At 36.8% G+C, this 19,271-nt stretch overlaps 1 protein-coding gene across 28 annotated transcripts in view; it reads right to left on the bottom strand.

Annotated features, from left to right (window-relative positions):
- Window positions 1–19,271, bottom strand: part of LOC145992033 (uncharacterized) — a 280,869-nt gene that overhangs the window by 220,420 nt on the left and 41,178 nt on the right. Inside the window, exon 4 of one of the 28 annotated variants that reach the window (XM_083128139.1) lies at window positions 442–769. The exons of 26 other annotated variants lie outside the window; for them this stretch is intronic. In XM_083128139.1, coding sequence (XP_082984265.1) covers window positions 463–769 — 307 coding nt within the window. In that variant the 3' untranslated portion in view covers window positions 442–462. Of the gene's footprint in view, window positions 1–441; window positions 770–12,124; window positions 12,900–19,271 lie in introns of those variants that run through there. One more of the 28 variants, XM_083128151.1, reaches the window with a different exon arrangement.

Raw genomic sequence — 19,271 nt, 5'->3', positions numbered from 1 at the left:
TTCAGGGTAGATCAATCTATAATGTTTTCACTTAAAATTCTCTGAATGTTAGTGACTATGATTCTTTATTACATGCAGTGTTAATTGGATGTCATTCATTGTCTAGTGCTACTACTTATTATACCAATTCTAACACTACATTTCGAGAGATCACCTCTTCTCTCATCGTCAGGTGAACAATTTATTTTTGCTGCTGATGGGGATCAAATTATGACACATATGATTTTGACACAAATCTCATGATTTTTCGAGTCCTTTTTTAAGCCACAGATGAATTTCCTGACTTTTACAGGTCTATGTACCAGCTCAGATCTGATGTGTACCAAAATCACGTCCAGCTTTGTCTGCAAATCTATCATACATATCATATTACTTTACAATAATAATAATGAAAATAAATTTAATGAAAGTTATGTTTCTTAGCAATGCAATTCTGCTTACCAAATCATCACTGGGGCAATATTAAATAAAACATCTTGAACCCAATGGATGAGTAAATTCATGGTGTCTCATTTCTGCCTCTGAGGCATAACTTCTGCTACACTTTATGCAAAAGTAAGGTTTCTCTGGCGTGTGGAGCCTTAGGTGCTTCCTCAGTGTACTCATCAAGCTGAATCTTCTTCCACACATGGGACAACTGAATGGTCTTTCTCCTGTGTGCATGCGCATATGCCTCTTAAGATCTCTTGCATAGCAAAACTTTTTAGAACATACAGAGCACACTTGTTTCTTCTCATATGTTCTCCCTTTCGAAGATGCAACTGTAGACCTAGTGAAGATGAGATGTAGCATAACTAACAATTGAAGTCATACATAATTATTACATGAAAAGTCTGCATAACAGCACATTAATTTTATCCGTAAATAATTAAAAGCTTCTTCAGTACCAATTAAATGTCACGTTCAAAAACTGGCCATGCAGAGTCGATGTGTTAACAAAATTATATTAGTGATTGTAATGGTAATTTGTTACTTAAATTAAGAACTGGGAGATTTACTTGCCTGTCATGTTACTTTTGGAAGTAAAGTAATAGTAAATGCAACATGTTAATTTTTCAGTAACTTACCCGAGATGAATTAATATATTGGTCCTTTCTACAAGAAACAACTTGAGGTTCACAAGTACACACATATATGTATGTACAGTATATGTATATTGTAGTGGCATGTCCAGGATTTCAGGAATACTGGGTAAAAGGGGGGGGGAGGGGATGACCCCAACCAACCACCCTTGGGCATGCCACTAATTGTATTTATATCTGTACAGACTATATGCATGTATGAGCGGCACCCTTCTTCAAGACAGGACCATTTGCTCAAAGACAATCAAAGATACAAAAATAAAGTCTTGAAGCTTTCCTGGCGACGAAAGATGAAAAGATTCTCTCAAGCTATCGACCAGGAGTTGTGGAAGGGTAGAAGATGAGAGTGATGTTAGCTCTCGAAAGCTTGAAATATTTTCCACAACTCGCCTGGTCGATAGCCAGAGACAATCTTTTCATCAAAGACACAGAAGTATCGAGAAATATGGTAATGTTCCAAATTCCGAAGCTCTCACCAAGATAACAAATGGATGAAACAAAGGAAAGTAGTGGTTAGAATTCTTTTGTTCATTCTTACTTGAATTGCCTGGTCACTGAAACAAGGCAAGTATGTGCACATTACATAATACCTGAAAAAAATAGTGCTGATAATTGTATATGCTTGATTTTAATACTTAGGGAGCTTTCAGACCAAAGGGACAAACCACATGACCACAAATTGCAAATATGTGGATTAGGTGCCCTTTCTTCTCGAGTCTTCACTGTGCTTGTACAACCAACAGACATTTGTAACATTTGATTTTAAAATTTTGGGTGCATCAGCACTTAGGCTATTTTGCACCCGTCACATTATACGGGGTCCAGCCCCTTATCTTTACAAAGAACAACTATAACGTTGCATAAGTAAAATCTTAAAAGCTTAAAATGTTCTGACTTTCGTTAAAAGCTGAGGCTGTAAAGGGGCACTCAGCACACACAAGGACAAAAGAACAGGACAATACAAACAAAATTATACTGGCCATGGGGCCAGTCGCCAGAGCCTCGTTAGTCTTCAGTCCAGGGTGTACTAACGTGGAAGTGAGGTTGACAGTTGGGTGTACTAAGTGGAAAATCACCCCTTACACCCCTACAACCAACAGGCCATGCTATTTAGATAATGGTCTAGTTGAAGTGACATGCAAGCAAGTGGCAATTGTCACTCGTCACTTCAGTCTAAAAGCGCCCTTAAAAACATTCCTGCACTTGATGTAAAATTTCACTGTAATAAACTACATGGTAAAAAAATTAGGGTGTTCTTCACCTTCACTTCTTTATGTGGTTATGTCAGTGACAACGATGAGTGCCAAAACTGAGAGGGTAAGGAAACTTTACTTTATCTTGGTAGACAGGATTTACTGAGCAAAATGTGTCTCTGCCCTAATCACTGCCACTGTGTCTTAGCATTTCTTGTGTGTATTTTCCATGAGTCCGAAATCCAAATAATGCATATTATCAATTGAACCAAACAATATTTGGAAAATGAGAAATAGGAACGAGGGCCAAACTACAAATATATAAATCTAGGGAAAACAAGGTGAGACAGAATAAGAAACGAAAGGATAAGGGAAGAGTTGGAGCAAACAGCAATTGAAAACCATCTCATTAAAAGACAGATGAAATGGTTTGGCCAAGTAAGCAGAATAGAGGAGAGAAGGAAACCCAAGCAGTTCTTGGAGGTTAGACCAGAAGGAAGAAAGTCCAAGGGCAGACCAAGAAGACATATGAAGATATGGTGGAAGAAATAGGAAGGGAAGACATTCCAAGAAATAAAGAAGATGACCAGGAACAGAGAATTGAAGAAGTAGGTCGAGGCATCCCTGATGCTATAAGGCATAAGGGGTAGAGAAAGAAGAAGATTTTCCAAGTGCTCCACGCAGATAGATTTCACCAAAAAAAAGTAATTAACAGGCATAATAATTTCAACAAACCTCTAACACTTCTTTCTTCTTCTTCACAAGATCCACTGGCATTAGCAGAATATCATCAAGTGGCAGTAAAGCAACATAAAACAGGAAAAATCAAACAAGAGTTTGTATTTTCTCAGTAACAGATAAATATTTTTTTTCTTCATTGAACATTATGTTATTTATTGCTTCACGCAAATGTTATAACTCATAAGTGAATAAGATTATGGAATGCAGAATGACTTTTCAACTGTTGGTACTTTTTTTTTCTTTCTTATATTAACATCCTTGCTTCTTGCAACTCTTCATTGTTTACAATTCTCTGGGAAGAGGGGCCAGCTTCGGCTAGGGGTTCAGATTTGGGACAATGGAACCATCATCCTCCCATGCATGTTATTCTCCCCATCTGCCTCCGCTGTACTCGCCAGAGAAGGCTCGCAGGACAGATTATATGCTTGTAAATCACATAAACATGGTAATGCAGGGCTCGGCCAAATTTCTCACGCTGTAAAAAACAAGTTTCATATTCCCGCACGATGGCCAGCAAACTTCACAATTGACAGTGAAAAAAAATATACAAAACCGACTAACCAACAATCTGTAAGCAACAAAATACAGGGTGAGCATAAAGTCTTTCCCTGATTATGAATATTTGTATCTCAACTTCCACGGTAGAAAGGCAAATAAAACCTATGGCAATAAGTAGTGCAACACATCAAGTTTTTCCATTTCTTTGTTTTGTCTGATTCTTATTCTGATTCCCATATCATGGCCACCACATTCACCTGACATAACCCCTCTTGACTTTTTTCTATGGGGTTACATTAAGGACACAGTGTTTAATTCACCAGTTCCTGATGTACAAACTCTTCAGACACGAATACGGGATGCTATAGAAACGTTGACGGAAGAGATGTTGGCAAAGACATGGAGAGAAATTGAGTATCTCCTAGACATTCTAAGGGCAACAAAGGGAGCACATGTCGAAGTGTACTGATAACAAAACATTATGAGTTTAGCTACCATTTCCAACAAACCGCATATCTGTATCTAGCATAGTTCTTTAGCAATAAAAGTTTGTAATCAGGGAAAGACTTTATGCTCACCCTGTATTTACAGTTCACACAATGTGAAAACTATAATATAGATATTTGTGTAATATTTGTTTACTTGTGGCTACACACGGAATTGCAGCGGCCACCTTTGACTGAGTAAAACCACACAGGTAAAACAAGGTAATGAAACATGTGAAAAGCGAGGATTGGCAAGCTGGAATGACACATACATAGGAAATTCATGTTATTAAATCTTTTGCTGCAGCAAGCAACTTCAGTCGATTTGCTTCAATATGCATAACTTATGGAAAGCGACTGCAGTTGATTTCGAATATTCCCGTCGCTGTTGGTGTTGAGCAAAATCACTCCATAACAAAAAGCATTAATAGAACATGCTGGCATCTAGTCTCTGTCATTTGAACTATTTTCCAAAGGAAATAACTCACTTTGGTTCTGAACAAATTAAAAACGTGTACCACCATGTGTATGTAAAAAACAATGGCAACAAGGATCCTTTATCTGCTAAGTGGCATGCCCAAGATTTTTGAAAAGGGGTGACATATACTTTATTTCAACTGTCGGCCCTTATTTCCCTATATTTCCTGCTTTTTTTACGATCTCTTTAGGAATAATGAACCAAAAGGAAGGGTTATGAGCCCTATCAACCCCCCCCCCCCTCCTCCTTGACCACCTCACTGTATCCACTTCAATAACAATGAAAATCTAACACCAAGGGTAACTCCCGGCTATGGCCCTTTTGCAAAGAATAAGGGAAGAATTCATATCAGTATTTTAAAATACTTTATTTTACAAATTTAAGAAATTCTGAATATTTCCCAAAAAAAAAACTATGCAACAAAAGATCTATCAGCATGACAAAATCCTGTAGCGAAGAGTTAATGGAATTTAACATACACTCAATCTCCTGTAATTTCACAAAATTTACTCATTTTTCTTTGTACAAATTCACCATATTCCATCAATTCTCAATGCTAGGATGCCATAACTCTTAAATGTTATTTCAACCATAGAAATTCAATAACAACTTTTGACCCTATAATACACTAACATGATAGCTGAAATTGTGTCTCTGTAAATCATCTTCAGACAAGAAATTTCTATTGCAGTTCATACAATAGAATATGTTATACTGTGTGTGAACCAAACGTAAGTGTTTCTTCAAATTGCCATTTTGAGTAAATCTTCTCATACATATCTGGCAGCAATACGGCTTCTCTCCAGTATGTGTGCGCACATGCTTTCTCAGATCATTTTTATAGAAAAAATGCTTGTTGCACCAAGAGCAGACATGTTTCTTTGCAATGAGTTTGGCAACAGAAACATGTGTAGTTTCATCCACTGCAGAACTGGCTGGAGACCTAATAAAGCAAAGAATACAACTGTTACCTTTTCTCTATGTACCTGCTTTGGATATCGTTTGCAAGCCCCAAGCTTTCTTTATGTATGAGTTTGGACCTTTTACAACTGCTATTTCTTAATTCTTACATTTCAAAGACTTACATCTGATCAGGGAATGTTGTTATGTGCCTTAAATGACCTTACATTTATGGATCATTATTCATAGATCTATGAAACAAATTATCCAAGATTTTATCAATTTTATCAAATCAAACTCAAAGAGGTGTGGTGTTTTAATGGTTCCAATACATATTCCATTTAATATTTTAACATGACATTAGTCTGAATATGATTTTTGTTGCTGGAATTATCTAATCCTTACCCAGTTTATGAATAACAATGTCCGGACATCTAAAGCACGTAATAACAACTCCTGAGAACTTTGAATATGCTTCTGAAACAAAGAAATTAAGAATAACAGGTAGCAAAAGAGTCTGAACTATGAACTAATTATGATTGTGTTTCATTACAGTACATATTTTAAAATACTTCAAGCATGAAATAATAGTTCATTGTTAATTTCAATTATTATAACAACAAGTGTTATTGAAAGCACAAATATGCTTACAACTTGGGAACTTGGTCCCACAATATATATTGAGAATGGATTTGTTGTGCACACCATGCTGTAGTAGGATATAGTCTGGTGGACAAAGCATACATTATTACAACAGATTCTGGATCTGTTGAGGCATTTGGTGAAGAATACAACGAATATTAAAAGGGAGTTTTGGCATCAGCTCAAAGTCGTCATACCCAGTCACTGAACAGAATAGATGTCATATTAGATCTTGTCTACTCTAAGTGATTATGTGTGTGTGTATAAAAAAAAACAGCTCTTTCTCTTTGAAGAAGGAAGTCAAGAGGTTGCAAGCTACAATTGTTTTGCTCAGAAATGTTTACAAAAAAGAAATGTGTTTCTTGCATTGCTTTAGAATTTTTTTTTTAAGAATTCTTGTTAGGAGAATATGCAAAAACTATAAAATGCATGGCTTTAAGCTCAATAGTAAGTCTTGAATCTTTACTGGCTATGAATGAACAGATTCTCTCGGGATAATTGACAAGGAGTTCTGAAAAGTTTTCCAAGCTATCAAGGGATAGAAGTGCAGTGCTGAGCATCAACCCCTGGTTTATATGTATTTGGGGTGGAAGGTTCCCAGTGAAGATGACAGACCGATCGGGACCCTGTCTGCCATGTCCGTGCTGTTGACTATCTCGCTAGCTAGGATAAGTCTAATTTAAGCCGTGTGTCATGTTGGTATCCAGAGAGAATCTGTTTATAAATATTCACGTTTTCAAAGGTAGATATTAAAATTAAAATTCAAATTTTCTTTATTAAAAGGGAGAGGTTCAGCCTGTGGCTGTTCTCCCACATTATCCCCCGTTTTTGGACAGTTTACACAAAAATGTGATAACATAGTGCTTCAAAATGGTACTTGGGGTTGCAAATATTTGCTGTGGATGCTCAACAACAACCAAAAAAGTTTTCTTTCTTACACCTACAGATGTCCAATGTGTGTGCACTACAGGTTGCTTGGTACACACAAAAAATAAAAAAAGTAAAGTGCTCCCGTGTACTTTGAACCACGCCATAAAGGCGTACAGGGGTGTGGAGTTATGGCCCCACACTTTCTTGATCACGGCCGAAGTTGGGGGTGATGTGATTAGCTCCATGCCCCAGTTTCCTCCAGGTATCCACTTTATACGATGCTGGGTGGGAGCTAGAGCTGCTTCAACAGGTGGAAAAAATCCCGGTTCTCCCCCACTGGGGATCGAACCTGGGTTTCTTGCATGGTAGTCAGATGCCCTAACGACACCCGGGTCTCTTGCATGGTAGTTAGATGGCCTAACAACAGCCGGGTCTCTTGCATGGTAGCCGATGCCCTAACTACTGAGCTACCGCAGCTTAGTATACATAGGCACAATAATCCAGTCCTTGACACACAAATTGAGCATGAGCCTGTTGATCGTGTTCACTGACATAATGTTCACTAATTATGTGCCTGGCTTCTCCCAGCATAGTAGGAGCCTACATTAGAAACAGCAAATTGGGACAAACTAGGCATTGCCTATTTCATCAGATCCCATTGAAGCAGCACTAAGAGAGATAATTCCATACATGTAAATCAGCGAACACCAAAAAATCAGGGCTGGCTTGGTAGCTCAATTGGTAGAGAAATGGCATGGTATGCCAGAGATCCAGGTTCGAGCCCTGAAGAAGAATGATTTTTTTGGTGAAATTTCCAAATAGTGTGTTACATGACAATGCTTGGCAAAAGCAAATAAGGGCTGGGTCCGTTGGTATAGAAATGGATTGGTATGCAATATATCAGAGTTGGAGTCCTAATTGAGGCTGCATTTTCCATTTAAATCTCTACATAGTACATCTACACATGCCAAATCATAAAGTATCAATCATGTTGAGGAAATAAAAAATATAATGGGTGTAAGTACAACTAATAAGCCAGTAGTATTGTAGTACAAGGGTCGTTCAAGGTTGACCGGGACTTTTATTTCTGCAGAGGAAATAGGTAGCAGAAGAAACACCAAACTATGTCAGTTTTCAAAGTATTCTCCGTGCGCGCCGAGGCACCGTTGCCATCGTTCTGGCAGCTCCCGAATTCCTTTGGCATAGAAATAACTTGGTTGTTGTCGTAGCCACTGGAGGATATCGCTCCGCAGTGCTTCGTCTGTCGTGAATTTCTTCCCTCCCAGATGGTCTTTAAGGGGTGCAAACAAATGATAATCACTGGGGGCTAAATCCGGACTGTAGGGGGGATGGGGCAGAACTTCCCAGCGCATGTCGGCCAGAGTTGTTGTTGTCACATTGGCCGTGTGAGGGTGGGCATTGTCATGGAGAAGAATGACATTTCCAGACAACATCCCAGGTCTTTTCTTGCGAATGGACTTTCGTACAGCACCACTCAACAATGTGGAGTAATACTGGGCATTAATCGTGCTCCCTTTGTAAAGAAAATCCACATGGATAACGCCCTTCATGTCCCAGAAGACACTTGCCATGATCTTTCCAGCGGACAGCTGTGTTGTTTTGCTTTTCTTGGGGGGCGGGGAACCTTTATGCCGCCACTCCATGCTGCGTCTTTTGGTCTCTGGGGTTCAATTGTGCAACCATGTTTCATCACACGTGATGATGGATTGCAACAATTCATCACCTTCTGCTCGAAACCGATTCAGAAGCTGTTCACAGACCGTCCTGCGTGTCCACTTCTGATCGAATGTCAGCTGGCGGGGAACCCACCTTGCACAGATTTTGCGGAAGCGTAAGTGGTCGTGAATGATTGTCTCAACACTCCCGACACTGATATTCACCTCGGCAGCAATATCCCACACTGTTACTCGCCGGTTCTCAAGAATCATTTGCTCAACACGTGCGATATTCACTGGTGTGACTGCAGTCGGGCGAATGTGTCCATGCACTTCATTTGTCACCAGCTCCCGTCCTTTGCAAAACTGCTCACACCATTCGTACACTCTTGTCTGCAACTTCGTTTGTTCACCATACTGTGCTTGCAATCATCTGAAAATCTCAGCTGGTTTCACTTTCTCCTTCACGAGAAATTTGATTACACACCGCTGCTCCACAGCCACAGACACACTGCTTGCCGCCATGTTCGCTACAACTGCTACGCATGCGCGAAATACGTCATGCCGGGCGCTAGTTACTCGCGAAGGAATACATTACGTCACCCGCACGTTTCATCGTGATCCGGCTATTCATCGATTTTTCACGTACAAAAATCCCGGTCAACCTTGAACGACCCTTGTACTTCAGGTGTATACTTTCCATGTGCTACATGTAGATAGTTTTAACTGAAAAAAAAAAGTAAATTAACAAACAGCATAATTTCAACAGATCTGTAAATTCTTCTTTCTTCTACATCAAGAGATCCACTGTCAATAGTAGAGTATCACATACACACACAAACCTTGTTCTGATGCAACAATTAAGGGGCTCCCTGAAAAGGGAATATCTTGAGTAAATAACTTGGATACTTCTTAATTGAACCTGTAACAAGATTGGATGTCAAAATTGTACAGGTTGTGAAAACCTTAGCAATTCCACACAAAATAAGCTCAACTTCAACTCTCTACGACATATAGTTGTCATTCTGTGATTTTTTAAAAAAAACACGTCCGTGCATATGAAAAGAACATGCTAGAAAATTTGTGTTGTAATTGAGTTGTAATTCGAACATCTCATACCTTCATGTGTACATAAATGAAAAAACAATACAGAACTGAAATATCATTTGTAGTTTCGGAGAAATCATCTGTTAATTATTATCAATTGGTGCACGTACATATATGGGCCAGTCATCCAAATGAGCTTGCAGGTTGTGTTCCATGTATGACCAACTGTCCACTGGAGGTTAAAGCAGAAATTGCAAAAAAATAAACAAATTGCTCAGACCATGGTTAGCACAAGTTACATGTTCACTAGTAACAAAACAACAACAACCATGCATTTTGCACCACCTGCAAAAGAATATAATGATGGTGAGGAGTCACCCCTTTACAAAATTGCTCATACCACTAGTACACCACAATATATAAGAGTGTGTGTGTTCTGTTCAAAGGTAGTTGCATATGAATCTCTGGTGGTAAACACAGCTGCAGAAATAAGACGTGTACTTTTTCATGCTGCTCCTCCAGATTGTACTCCTGTAGTTCACATTTATGTAATGCTATTACTATCCAGCAATATAAATCTGCACAAGATCTGCCAAAACTTTAAGTGAGCAAAAGCTCATGGGTAAAACAAAGTAATGAAATGTGTGATAAAGTGCGATTTGGCTAAAGAGATGAACTGGAATCACACATACAGGTGAAATTAATGTTTTTAAGCTGCTATAATTTCATGAAGTTGACTCATTCTTTGTACAAATTCACCATGTTGCATCAATTCTCACTGCTCATAAATCATGCTTCTGCTAACCGTGCCTTAAATTTCAACAACACGGTTAAGAAAACAAATTCAATAACAATTTTTGGACGTGTTACACAGTAACGTGACACCTGAAATTGTGTCTCTTCAAATCAGCTTCAGAGGAGAAATTTCTGCTACAGATCATACAATAGAACATGTTATACTGTGTGTGAACCAAGAGTATGTGTTTCTTCAAACTGCCATTCTGAGTAAATCTTCTCAAGCATATCTGGCAGCAAAATGGCTTCTCTCCAGTATGTACACGCACGTGCTTTGTGAGATCACCTTTGTGGAAAAAACATTTGTTGCACCAAGAGCAGACATGTCTCTTTGCAATGAGTTTGGCAACCGAAACGTCTGTCGTTTCATCCACTGCAGAACTGGCAGGAGACCTAATAAAGCAGAGAATAAAACTGTTACCTTTTCTCTATGTACCTGCTTTTGATATTGTTTGCAAGGACCAATCTTTCTTTATGTATGAGTTTGGACTTCTAAAACTGCAGTTTCTTAATTCTTACATTTCAAAGGCATACGTGTGATCAAGGAATGTTGCTGCCATGCCCCACACGACTTTATAGATTGCTGGATCATTATTCGTACACCTATGAAACTTAGAAAAATCCAAAAATAAAAATAAAAATGTACCAATTTAACCCAATCTGATGTTGCATCAAACTCAAGAGACAAGAGGTGATGTTTTAATATTTCCATTACATTTTCAATTGTGACTTTTTAAAAATTTTAAGTTAACATTAGTTTGCAAATGATTTTCCTTCATGGAATTATCTCATTCTTACCCAGTTTTTGCATAACACTGTCCGGACATCTAAAGATCTAATACACATACTAGCAACAATTCCTGAAAACTCTGACTTAATAAGCTTCTGGGGGGGAAAAATGTCTGCACTACACACCAATTATGATGTATGTTTCACTACAGTAAGTATTTAAAAATATTTAATCTACAAAATAATTGTTTGCTGTTAATTTCAATTATTATAACAGTAATTGTTAATATTGGAACAAATATTCTTACGACTTGATCCCACGATATATGTTGTGAGTGGGGTTATGGAGCACACCATGCTGCATCATGGTGTCATCTGATGGAAAAAGCAAAAATTATTACAAAAAACTTTGAGTCTGTTGTAGGACTTGCTGAAGAAAACTAACATTACCATGGAGTTTTGACATCAACTCAAACTCATCATACTCAGTCAATGAACAACATGGGTGTAATATTACACCATGTTCACTACAACTGGAGTGATTGCATATACACAGTGTTTCAAAAAGAATCATCCAATTTTGAAGTCATTTAACTCAGTAACCGTTCGCTAAAACACATCGAACAACATACTGTTACGAAGAGGATATTTGTGAGTTTCACATGATTGCCGGCAGGTAGCAGTAGCACGTGGATGGAATATACATTCAATATTAAGAAATCAAAACAAATAATTTCATATTGTCCATGTTGCCACATTTTTTTTAATGTACCTTAGAGTGGTGTAACTGTTGTAGACTCAACTGACTTTATTACAAACCAGTTAAAATTATTTTGTAACTAAAACTGTATGACTTAGGAACGTATGAAACTGCTTGGGTTAAAATAAAGCAAAAAAGTACAAGAGTAAAAACTAGGCATGATGTGCTGTCATCATTTGGAATTTACATAAATTTTCACTTTATACATTAAGAACAATACAGGAAACAACGAAACAGGAAGAAGGTGGATTTATGTCAAGTTTGATTCAAATAAAAATAAAAAGTACAATTTTGTTTCCAAGCCATTCAACAGATTACCAAATACTAAAAAATTGTCACACTAAGAAAACAAGTAAATAGCTAAATGAAGCTATCCTCAGTGCATTTATCAGGCATAAAAGGGCATAGGAGAAGTGAAAGTACAGCACTACATATTTTCGGTTCTGGCCATTTTGAAGGTCATGTGATCATCTCCATTTATGTGCTAGAATTGGCACCCCAGATATGAGCCATAGAGTCAATGTATGCAGAAATTCTCAAAAAAATTACCACTTGAATACCAGCAATCAAATCCAGAACTTACTGCTGCAGTCAGATGCCCTACTGACTTAACCACCACACAATCCTGTTCAAAGCCTCTTAATACATATTAACACAACATTAAAGCACTTTCTTTAACATTTATTACATATGTTTAAAACGCATGATCAATTTAAGTTCTTGAGCAAAATCATTGGCACGAGAATAAGTTTTTCATGTTTCTTCTGCACAAAATTATAACATGTTCAACCGATGAACTTTCATGTGTCTCTTCAAACTACTACTCACACTGAATGTTCTATCACAAATGCTGCATGGATAAGGTTTCTCTCCAGTATGCACTCGCACATGCCGCCGAAGTTCCCATGCAGTGTAAAAGCATTTGGTGCACGATGTGCATTTATTCCTTTTAACTCCACTGGTAAGCAGAAAGCTAATCAATGGATCATCCCCAGATATCAAACTGTGAAAGAAAATGAAAGATCATCCCTCGGATCCTTACGAACAAAAGCTAATAGGGATTGCGCAATCCAACAATTTGAATTACTCAAGATGAAGACAGGAACTCTTTGCTTATAACACACAAACCATAACCACTAGGCTATTGAAGTAGCACTGACGATAATTTTTAAAGTATCATTTATTTGAAACCTTATTCTTCTCTTCCTCTCCAGCAAGAGAGATCACATTTCTTCCCCTATCTTTCTATAAGTGTATGTGTGTGTGTGTGTGTAGAAAAGGAGGAGAGCATGATCTTATCAGAGAAAGAGACAGAGAGAAGTTTATCTTGCCTTCCCCTCTCTCTTTTCCTTGAAAGAGAGAGAGAAGGGAGAAAGGGGGTTCCCCACTCTCTTTCCTTTCTTCTTTTTTCCTCCATCTCACCTACCCCTCTCTCTCTCTCTCTCTCTCTCTCTCTCTCTCTCTCTCTCTCTCTCTGTCTCAGGAAAGAAAGAAGACAGGGAAGAGAAGAAGCCACTTCAAATATGGTACACTTTATAGTCACAACAACAGCCATGCCAATAAATTTTGAATTTATACAAGGACTGGGCCAATACTGATGTACAGTTGACTGCTCAGGAGAAGATCCCTGATGGAAGTGAATTGAAGTAGCAACAGGTGACCCTACTATTAGGGTTGGGGAAGTGCACCCTGACTCGGAAACACACGCTGGCCTTGTTGTAACAGGTGCAGTGATGCAAGTTGTTGCTGTATATTCTCTTTGAACGTTTTTCAAATACAGACTAAAATAATGCACAGAATAAACAGTACAAAACTATTCTGGACAATGAGAAGAGAAGAGAGAGAAAAAAAAAGCAGCAGCCTGTTGCCGCAAAAACACGCTTCGTAACGGACACAAATCAACTTCCATGCAAGGACGCTGACTGCAGCAGAAGGCTTACTGCTACCCCTAAAATCTACAAATGAGCCGATCCTTTACCCCTGCAGCCCATCTCCACTCCTTTGGGGATCATATCGTGAGCTGACTGTACCAGTATTGGTCAATATCAGTATCGATATCTGAAATTATGACAATACCAGCAGATGCTTTTCCCAGTGTCATGGAATCCGCAAGCGTCGTACAGCACTTTTGCAGTTTAAATATCCTGGAAATTATAAAAAAATCCCCATTTGCCTTTTTTTTTCTTTTTTTTTTCCAACAACTTTGTGGGAAGAAAGGGATTTTGTGATTAAATTATAATCTATGTGAAATTATGTATGTAAGACTCTGGTAGATGGACAGTTTATGTATTAAAATGTATAATTGAGAGGCTTGGGAGTAAAATTTGATAATCAACAAAAGTATGAATCCAAGTTCAGTTAAGCCTTTCCTGTTTCTCTATCAATTGTATTACTTGGTTTGGTTTGCTTAGCTTGTCACAGTCAGCGGACAATTTTGATGCACAATTCGATGCATTATCTCCATAAACTTGGACTAACATGTCCCTTATTTCACTTCCATTCTTGCAAGTTTAGTAAGAAATTTCATAATGTTTGTTTATTGCTCTTAATCAAGCTTCAACATTTTCGCAATGGCACACAAATACATGCAGCAATAATAACTGCCACTAAACAAGATGCTGCCACACGTGGACATGAACACAGCTGTCAGACACTGATATACCAAGGTTATGAAACCTTACCGAACTGTTTGTACAGTGCTGCCAACGTATGTGCACAGTGGCAAGTTTGAAAGCTTAATTGTCAGACATTCTATGTGTATCTTCAAGGAAAATATTATATCTGAAATGAAGATGGTAGACCCTATTTACAGTGGCAAACCATATTTTGTCTAAGCTGTTGCTGTTGCATTCTAGCACAAACGACCCAGTGTTGTTGCTGACTAGTGTAAACTCAATGTTGAGCCAGTCCATGAATAAGCTACATGGAAATAAACAAATGTATGTGCTGAACATTAAATTATAGCTAGGTGAAACTATATTTCTCCACGAGACATAAAAAAGTGAGGATCAAAATATGAAGTATCAACAGCATGTGCTTAAGTACTGTTTCTCTTGCTTTGTTTATGGTCAGTCCTCTTTATCCAACAGAAGACCAAAAATTTTTGTGAAACTGTTTCTAATTATAATCTAATTTAATACAAATCATTTGATATAATAAATTGTTCCTCCTTGTTTCTGATTGGCACATGAACTGTCGAGCACTCTCTAGCATGGAAAAGTAACAGGTTCGACCAAACACAGTTTAGTAATAGTGTATCTCCATGCTTTTAATGTAAACTGTTCATAAATATAACAAAACACAACACTATTATGCACATATCATCAAGAAATGACATGGGGTAATAGTAAATGATTGCAGAGAATGTTGTGGATGTTACATTATGTTTCCAGCATACAAATATACTTCTATCTCATTCACACGGCAATATTTCCAACACACCACATGACAGGCGACATAATAATTTATGAATAGGGGAACCATGATTTTTCACAAAGACGATAACACTTAAATATGTTAAATACTGGAAAAGAAGTATCTATGTATGTGCAGTGACATGTATTAAACACATCTTTCATCTATTCAAAATTGCAAAATAATGCAAGTTTAGCATAAAATGTTAATTGTGGCATTTTTCACATAGTACAACACATTTTGTGCTCGAAAAATATCACAAATCCAACATTGTTGTATTTTCGGCTTAAAAAATCAAGCACCATATTTATGTATGTATTATGTATAACACGCACATTTCCCAAAATTTAATCCAAAAGAAACTTACGGTACATGTTATACATGGAATAATTCCAACAGCTACATGAAACCATGCGAAAATGGATATATTTTCCACGATTTTTTAACTTAAAACAAAAATTTTTGCATCACCTGTCAAAGTGGTGCAGTTCTGAAGAAAACAAAGTGTACACATACAGGCAAACGGGAGCCATAATACTGGTGTATTTGTCGTACTATTTGGGAAGAGAAAGTGGTCATGTACCATCACACAGGAGTCATAACATTGTTATTTGTTGCGCAAAAAAAAAATTTGCCTTGCCGAGGAAAGTGGCATTAGTGAATCAAGGCTTACCTACTGTCACACGGCACAATAACATCTGTATTTGCAGCACAAGAAACTCTTTGCATTACTAAGTGATGTAGCACGATTTTGGCAGCGTCAGTCCGCACCTACCGCCACTCGGGAGCCATAACATCAGCACTTGTGGTGAGAGAAACGTTAGGTGAACGGTGTTACTGAGCGAAGTGTTTGAGCTCCTGGTGGAGACTGAATGTACTTACTTTCACACAGGAGCCATAACATCGGTGTGTATATATCAAGAAAAATAATGGAAAATAAAACCGTTAATTTTGGGGAAAATAACAACGAAAAGTAAGAAAAATAACACCGAAAAACAAAGTTTTATTTTTTGTCAATGCCGGCAAGTTTCTGGTTTCATAAGTAAGGTCTGTACTTATGAAACCAGAAACTCGCCATTAAGATAAAAAATAAAATTAACATGAAAAAAAACCTACAACAACATGCTGAGCAGTTTGGGAACAAAATGAACCATTTCTCGGAAACTATGGATGGAGCAAAAAAATGTGGACCATATCTATTTGTAATAAATGGCCACATACCTCAAGAAGTCCAGGAAGCAACAATGTTTGCTGCACAGTGTAATTAGTGTTAAATTAACTAAAAATTAACTAATATATTTAAAAACAACTTCTTTCACAATTTATTGCCATGGCAATACATGCACTGCATGGGTATGGTCTCACATATACTCGATCGCAACCACACTGGAGGTGATGAGAAGAGCACCACACTGGATGCCTTCACCCTCAGTTTGGGATAAAATAACATTTATGATAATTTTCCTTTTAGATTGAATATAATAATAAGATCTGAAATGTGAAATAAATAAATAAATCTGAAGAAAATTATAATAGTTCTGCATGGTTATCAGCTGCAACAACTTCGAGCGTACTTAATCCAACGACCATCTTCAAGAGAATTTATTGGTCAATGGCCTAAACTCCCCTCCCTTGCCCATAGATTTTGGACCTGAGGATAGTGAAAGTATGGAAGCTTTATAAATTTGTTTATTTTCTTTTAGCGTAATGCGTGTTGATCTTATTTTGCCTCGAATGTGAGAAGAATCCACTTTCCAAAACACTTCAGAGCAAGTCAACAATATTTTCTTTGAATGGTGCAATCAGCAACGAAAGCTCTGTGAGCAGGTGAGCCTATGCGAAAACATTATCTGTAACAATCATGTTCAGTATTATGGGAGACAATGCATTTGCACATACACTCATATAAGAAAAATGCATGCAGTGACAGCTAACACTGCTAAAATGAATTCTAAGCCATCTACAGAGTGGAAAGTGGTTAGTATAGCATTAGTTTAAATATTATTTTCACAATTTCATTAGAAACTAACCTCTATATGTCATGTCAAGTTCCACAAGGTAAGACTTCTTTCTGTTAAATGTTTGCTTTTTCCATCACTAACAAAAGGTAATATACGTATACACTATAATATAATAATAATCCATCCTATGTAGTCCCTAAAGTATGAACAACAAACTATTCACTATAAAAACCCACCAATTGAGTAAAAGCTTCTTTGTAAAATTGTACATGCCATGTGAATTTTTCACGTGTTGCTGTAAGGTTATGGTAAGGAATTTTGCATACAGCACACTATTAGTATTCATATACTTGTGCAGTCTGAACAGTGCGTATCATGTGTTGTATCTTAAAAAATAAGGCTGAAAGTTCAATATTTCGAAACAAAAAGAAAACTCAATTATAACTCATTACAAATTGTTTGCATATTTAATTCAAGACTATCCATTACCAACATTTATTCACAAGAAATAAATGTAGCTAATTATCACTAGATTACCAGAAAGAAGAGAAAACTTACTTGTAAAGTACACTTCATTACTTCAAATTCTCCTCCATTCTCTTCCGGTTTCCACAAAGCAAACAAACTGCATCAATGTGTGACAGGAATCCATTTATTTTGCAGGAACATACATGCTTTTCAAAGAAGATAAAATAACAAATTGGAGACGGGGGGGAATGCTTGTGGAATAAAATTCCAGTTTTGTTTGAACTATATATTTTTCGCAATTTCTAGAGCAGTAAAAATATGTGCTTATTTGTTACGATGTTTTTGGCTATTTCTATTCAGACGAGAATATATATTTTTATCACATGCCCCTTCTATAAAAATAAATCTTGTATTTTTCAAAACTATCGAAGAAAAATTATTAATATTCAAAATGCTTTTGTAAAACTATACATATTTAATTTTTCCACCTGAAGACCAATATTAAACTCTTTGTTGGAACTTAGAGGATGTTGCATGGAATTTTGCATTAATTTGAAAAAACACAAGAGATGATTAGCCCATTTAAAAAAAAGACTTTCATCTACATTTTACTGTTTTATCCTTCATTCTTTCTTCGAAAATTTCTTACTCAAATATTAGTTTACAAAAAGTAAAAACTTGGATATCCACAGCTAATGTAATGTCCTTGAATCTTGTTCAATATACACCAGTGTAAAAATACTTTATTTGCAAACCAAAGAACATGAGATATATGTATTGATGATTCCAAAAAGAAACCAGCAACATGAACATATATACATAATATAATTATATTATTCAATTTCCATAGAATAGCACACATAATACTGTGAGCTTTATGCCAATGGATAAACCAGCCCAACAACACAAACTGATGTGCATATGAGGTTATAGCATTGTGTACAATAAGTTACAATGAACTATAATGCTGAATTCAAACTTGTTGAAAAATTGGAATTTGGATCAAGTGTCAGTATTGTCTTCATTGTCAAAATTATAAATATAAGTGTCATTGAAATTCACATAAGACTGAAATGCCTGATATTCTTATTTTGCTTATATCATATTGTCTCCCATATTATTACTTGTGTGAAGATTTCTTACAGCCATTCCATGTATCAAAGCATATGTGTGTAACTCTTTGGAATTTAAATAAAGCTAAATATAGCAGGGTTTAACTTGTTCAGCATTTGGCTACATAACATTATTTCTACCTGAAGAAATTTAAGATAAAATAAAGCACGGACTGTAGATATCAAAATATACCATATTCACAATGGTAGTTATGTCAACTGCATCTCCTAAATATTGTAATAAACAAAATATATAAGTTCTTGAACAGATTGTGAATAAATACATCAATATGAATTTTTACATATTCATGAATAATGCTTATTTAAACCTTATACCAGGCATACACACACACTACACTTGCAATATTCCAGAAAATGTTTACAACAAATCATCAATACCTGAAGAACATACGTACTTAA

The sequence above is a fragment of the Lepisma saccharinum genome, chromosome 9 (genome assembly GCF_977018435.1).
Source record: "Lepisma saccharinum chromosome 9, izLepSacc3.1, whole genome shotgun sequence".
NCBI classification, from domain to species: Eukaryota; Metazoa; Arthropoda; class Insecta; order Zygentoma; family Lepismatidae; genus Lepisma; species Lepisma saccharinum.
Note: the sequence above shows the minus strand (reverse complement) of the source record. Positions and strands in the feature narration are given on the sequence as shown.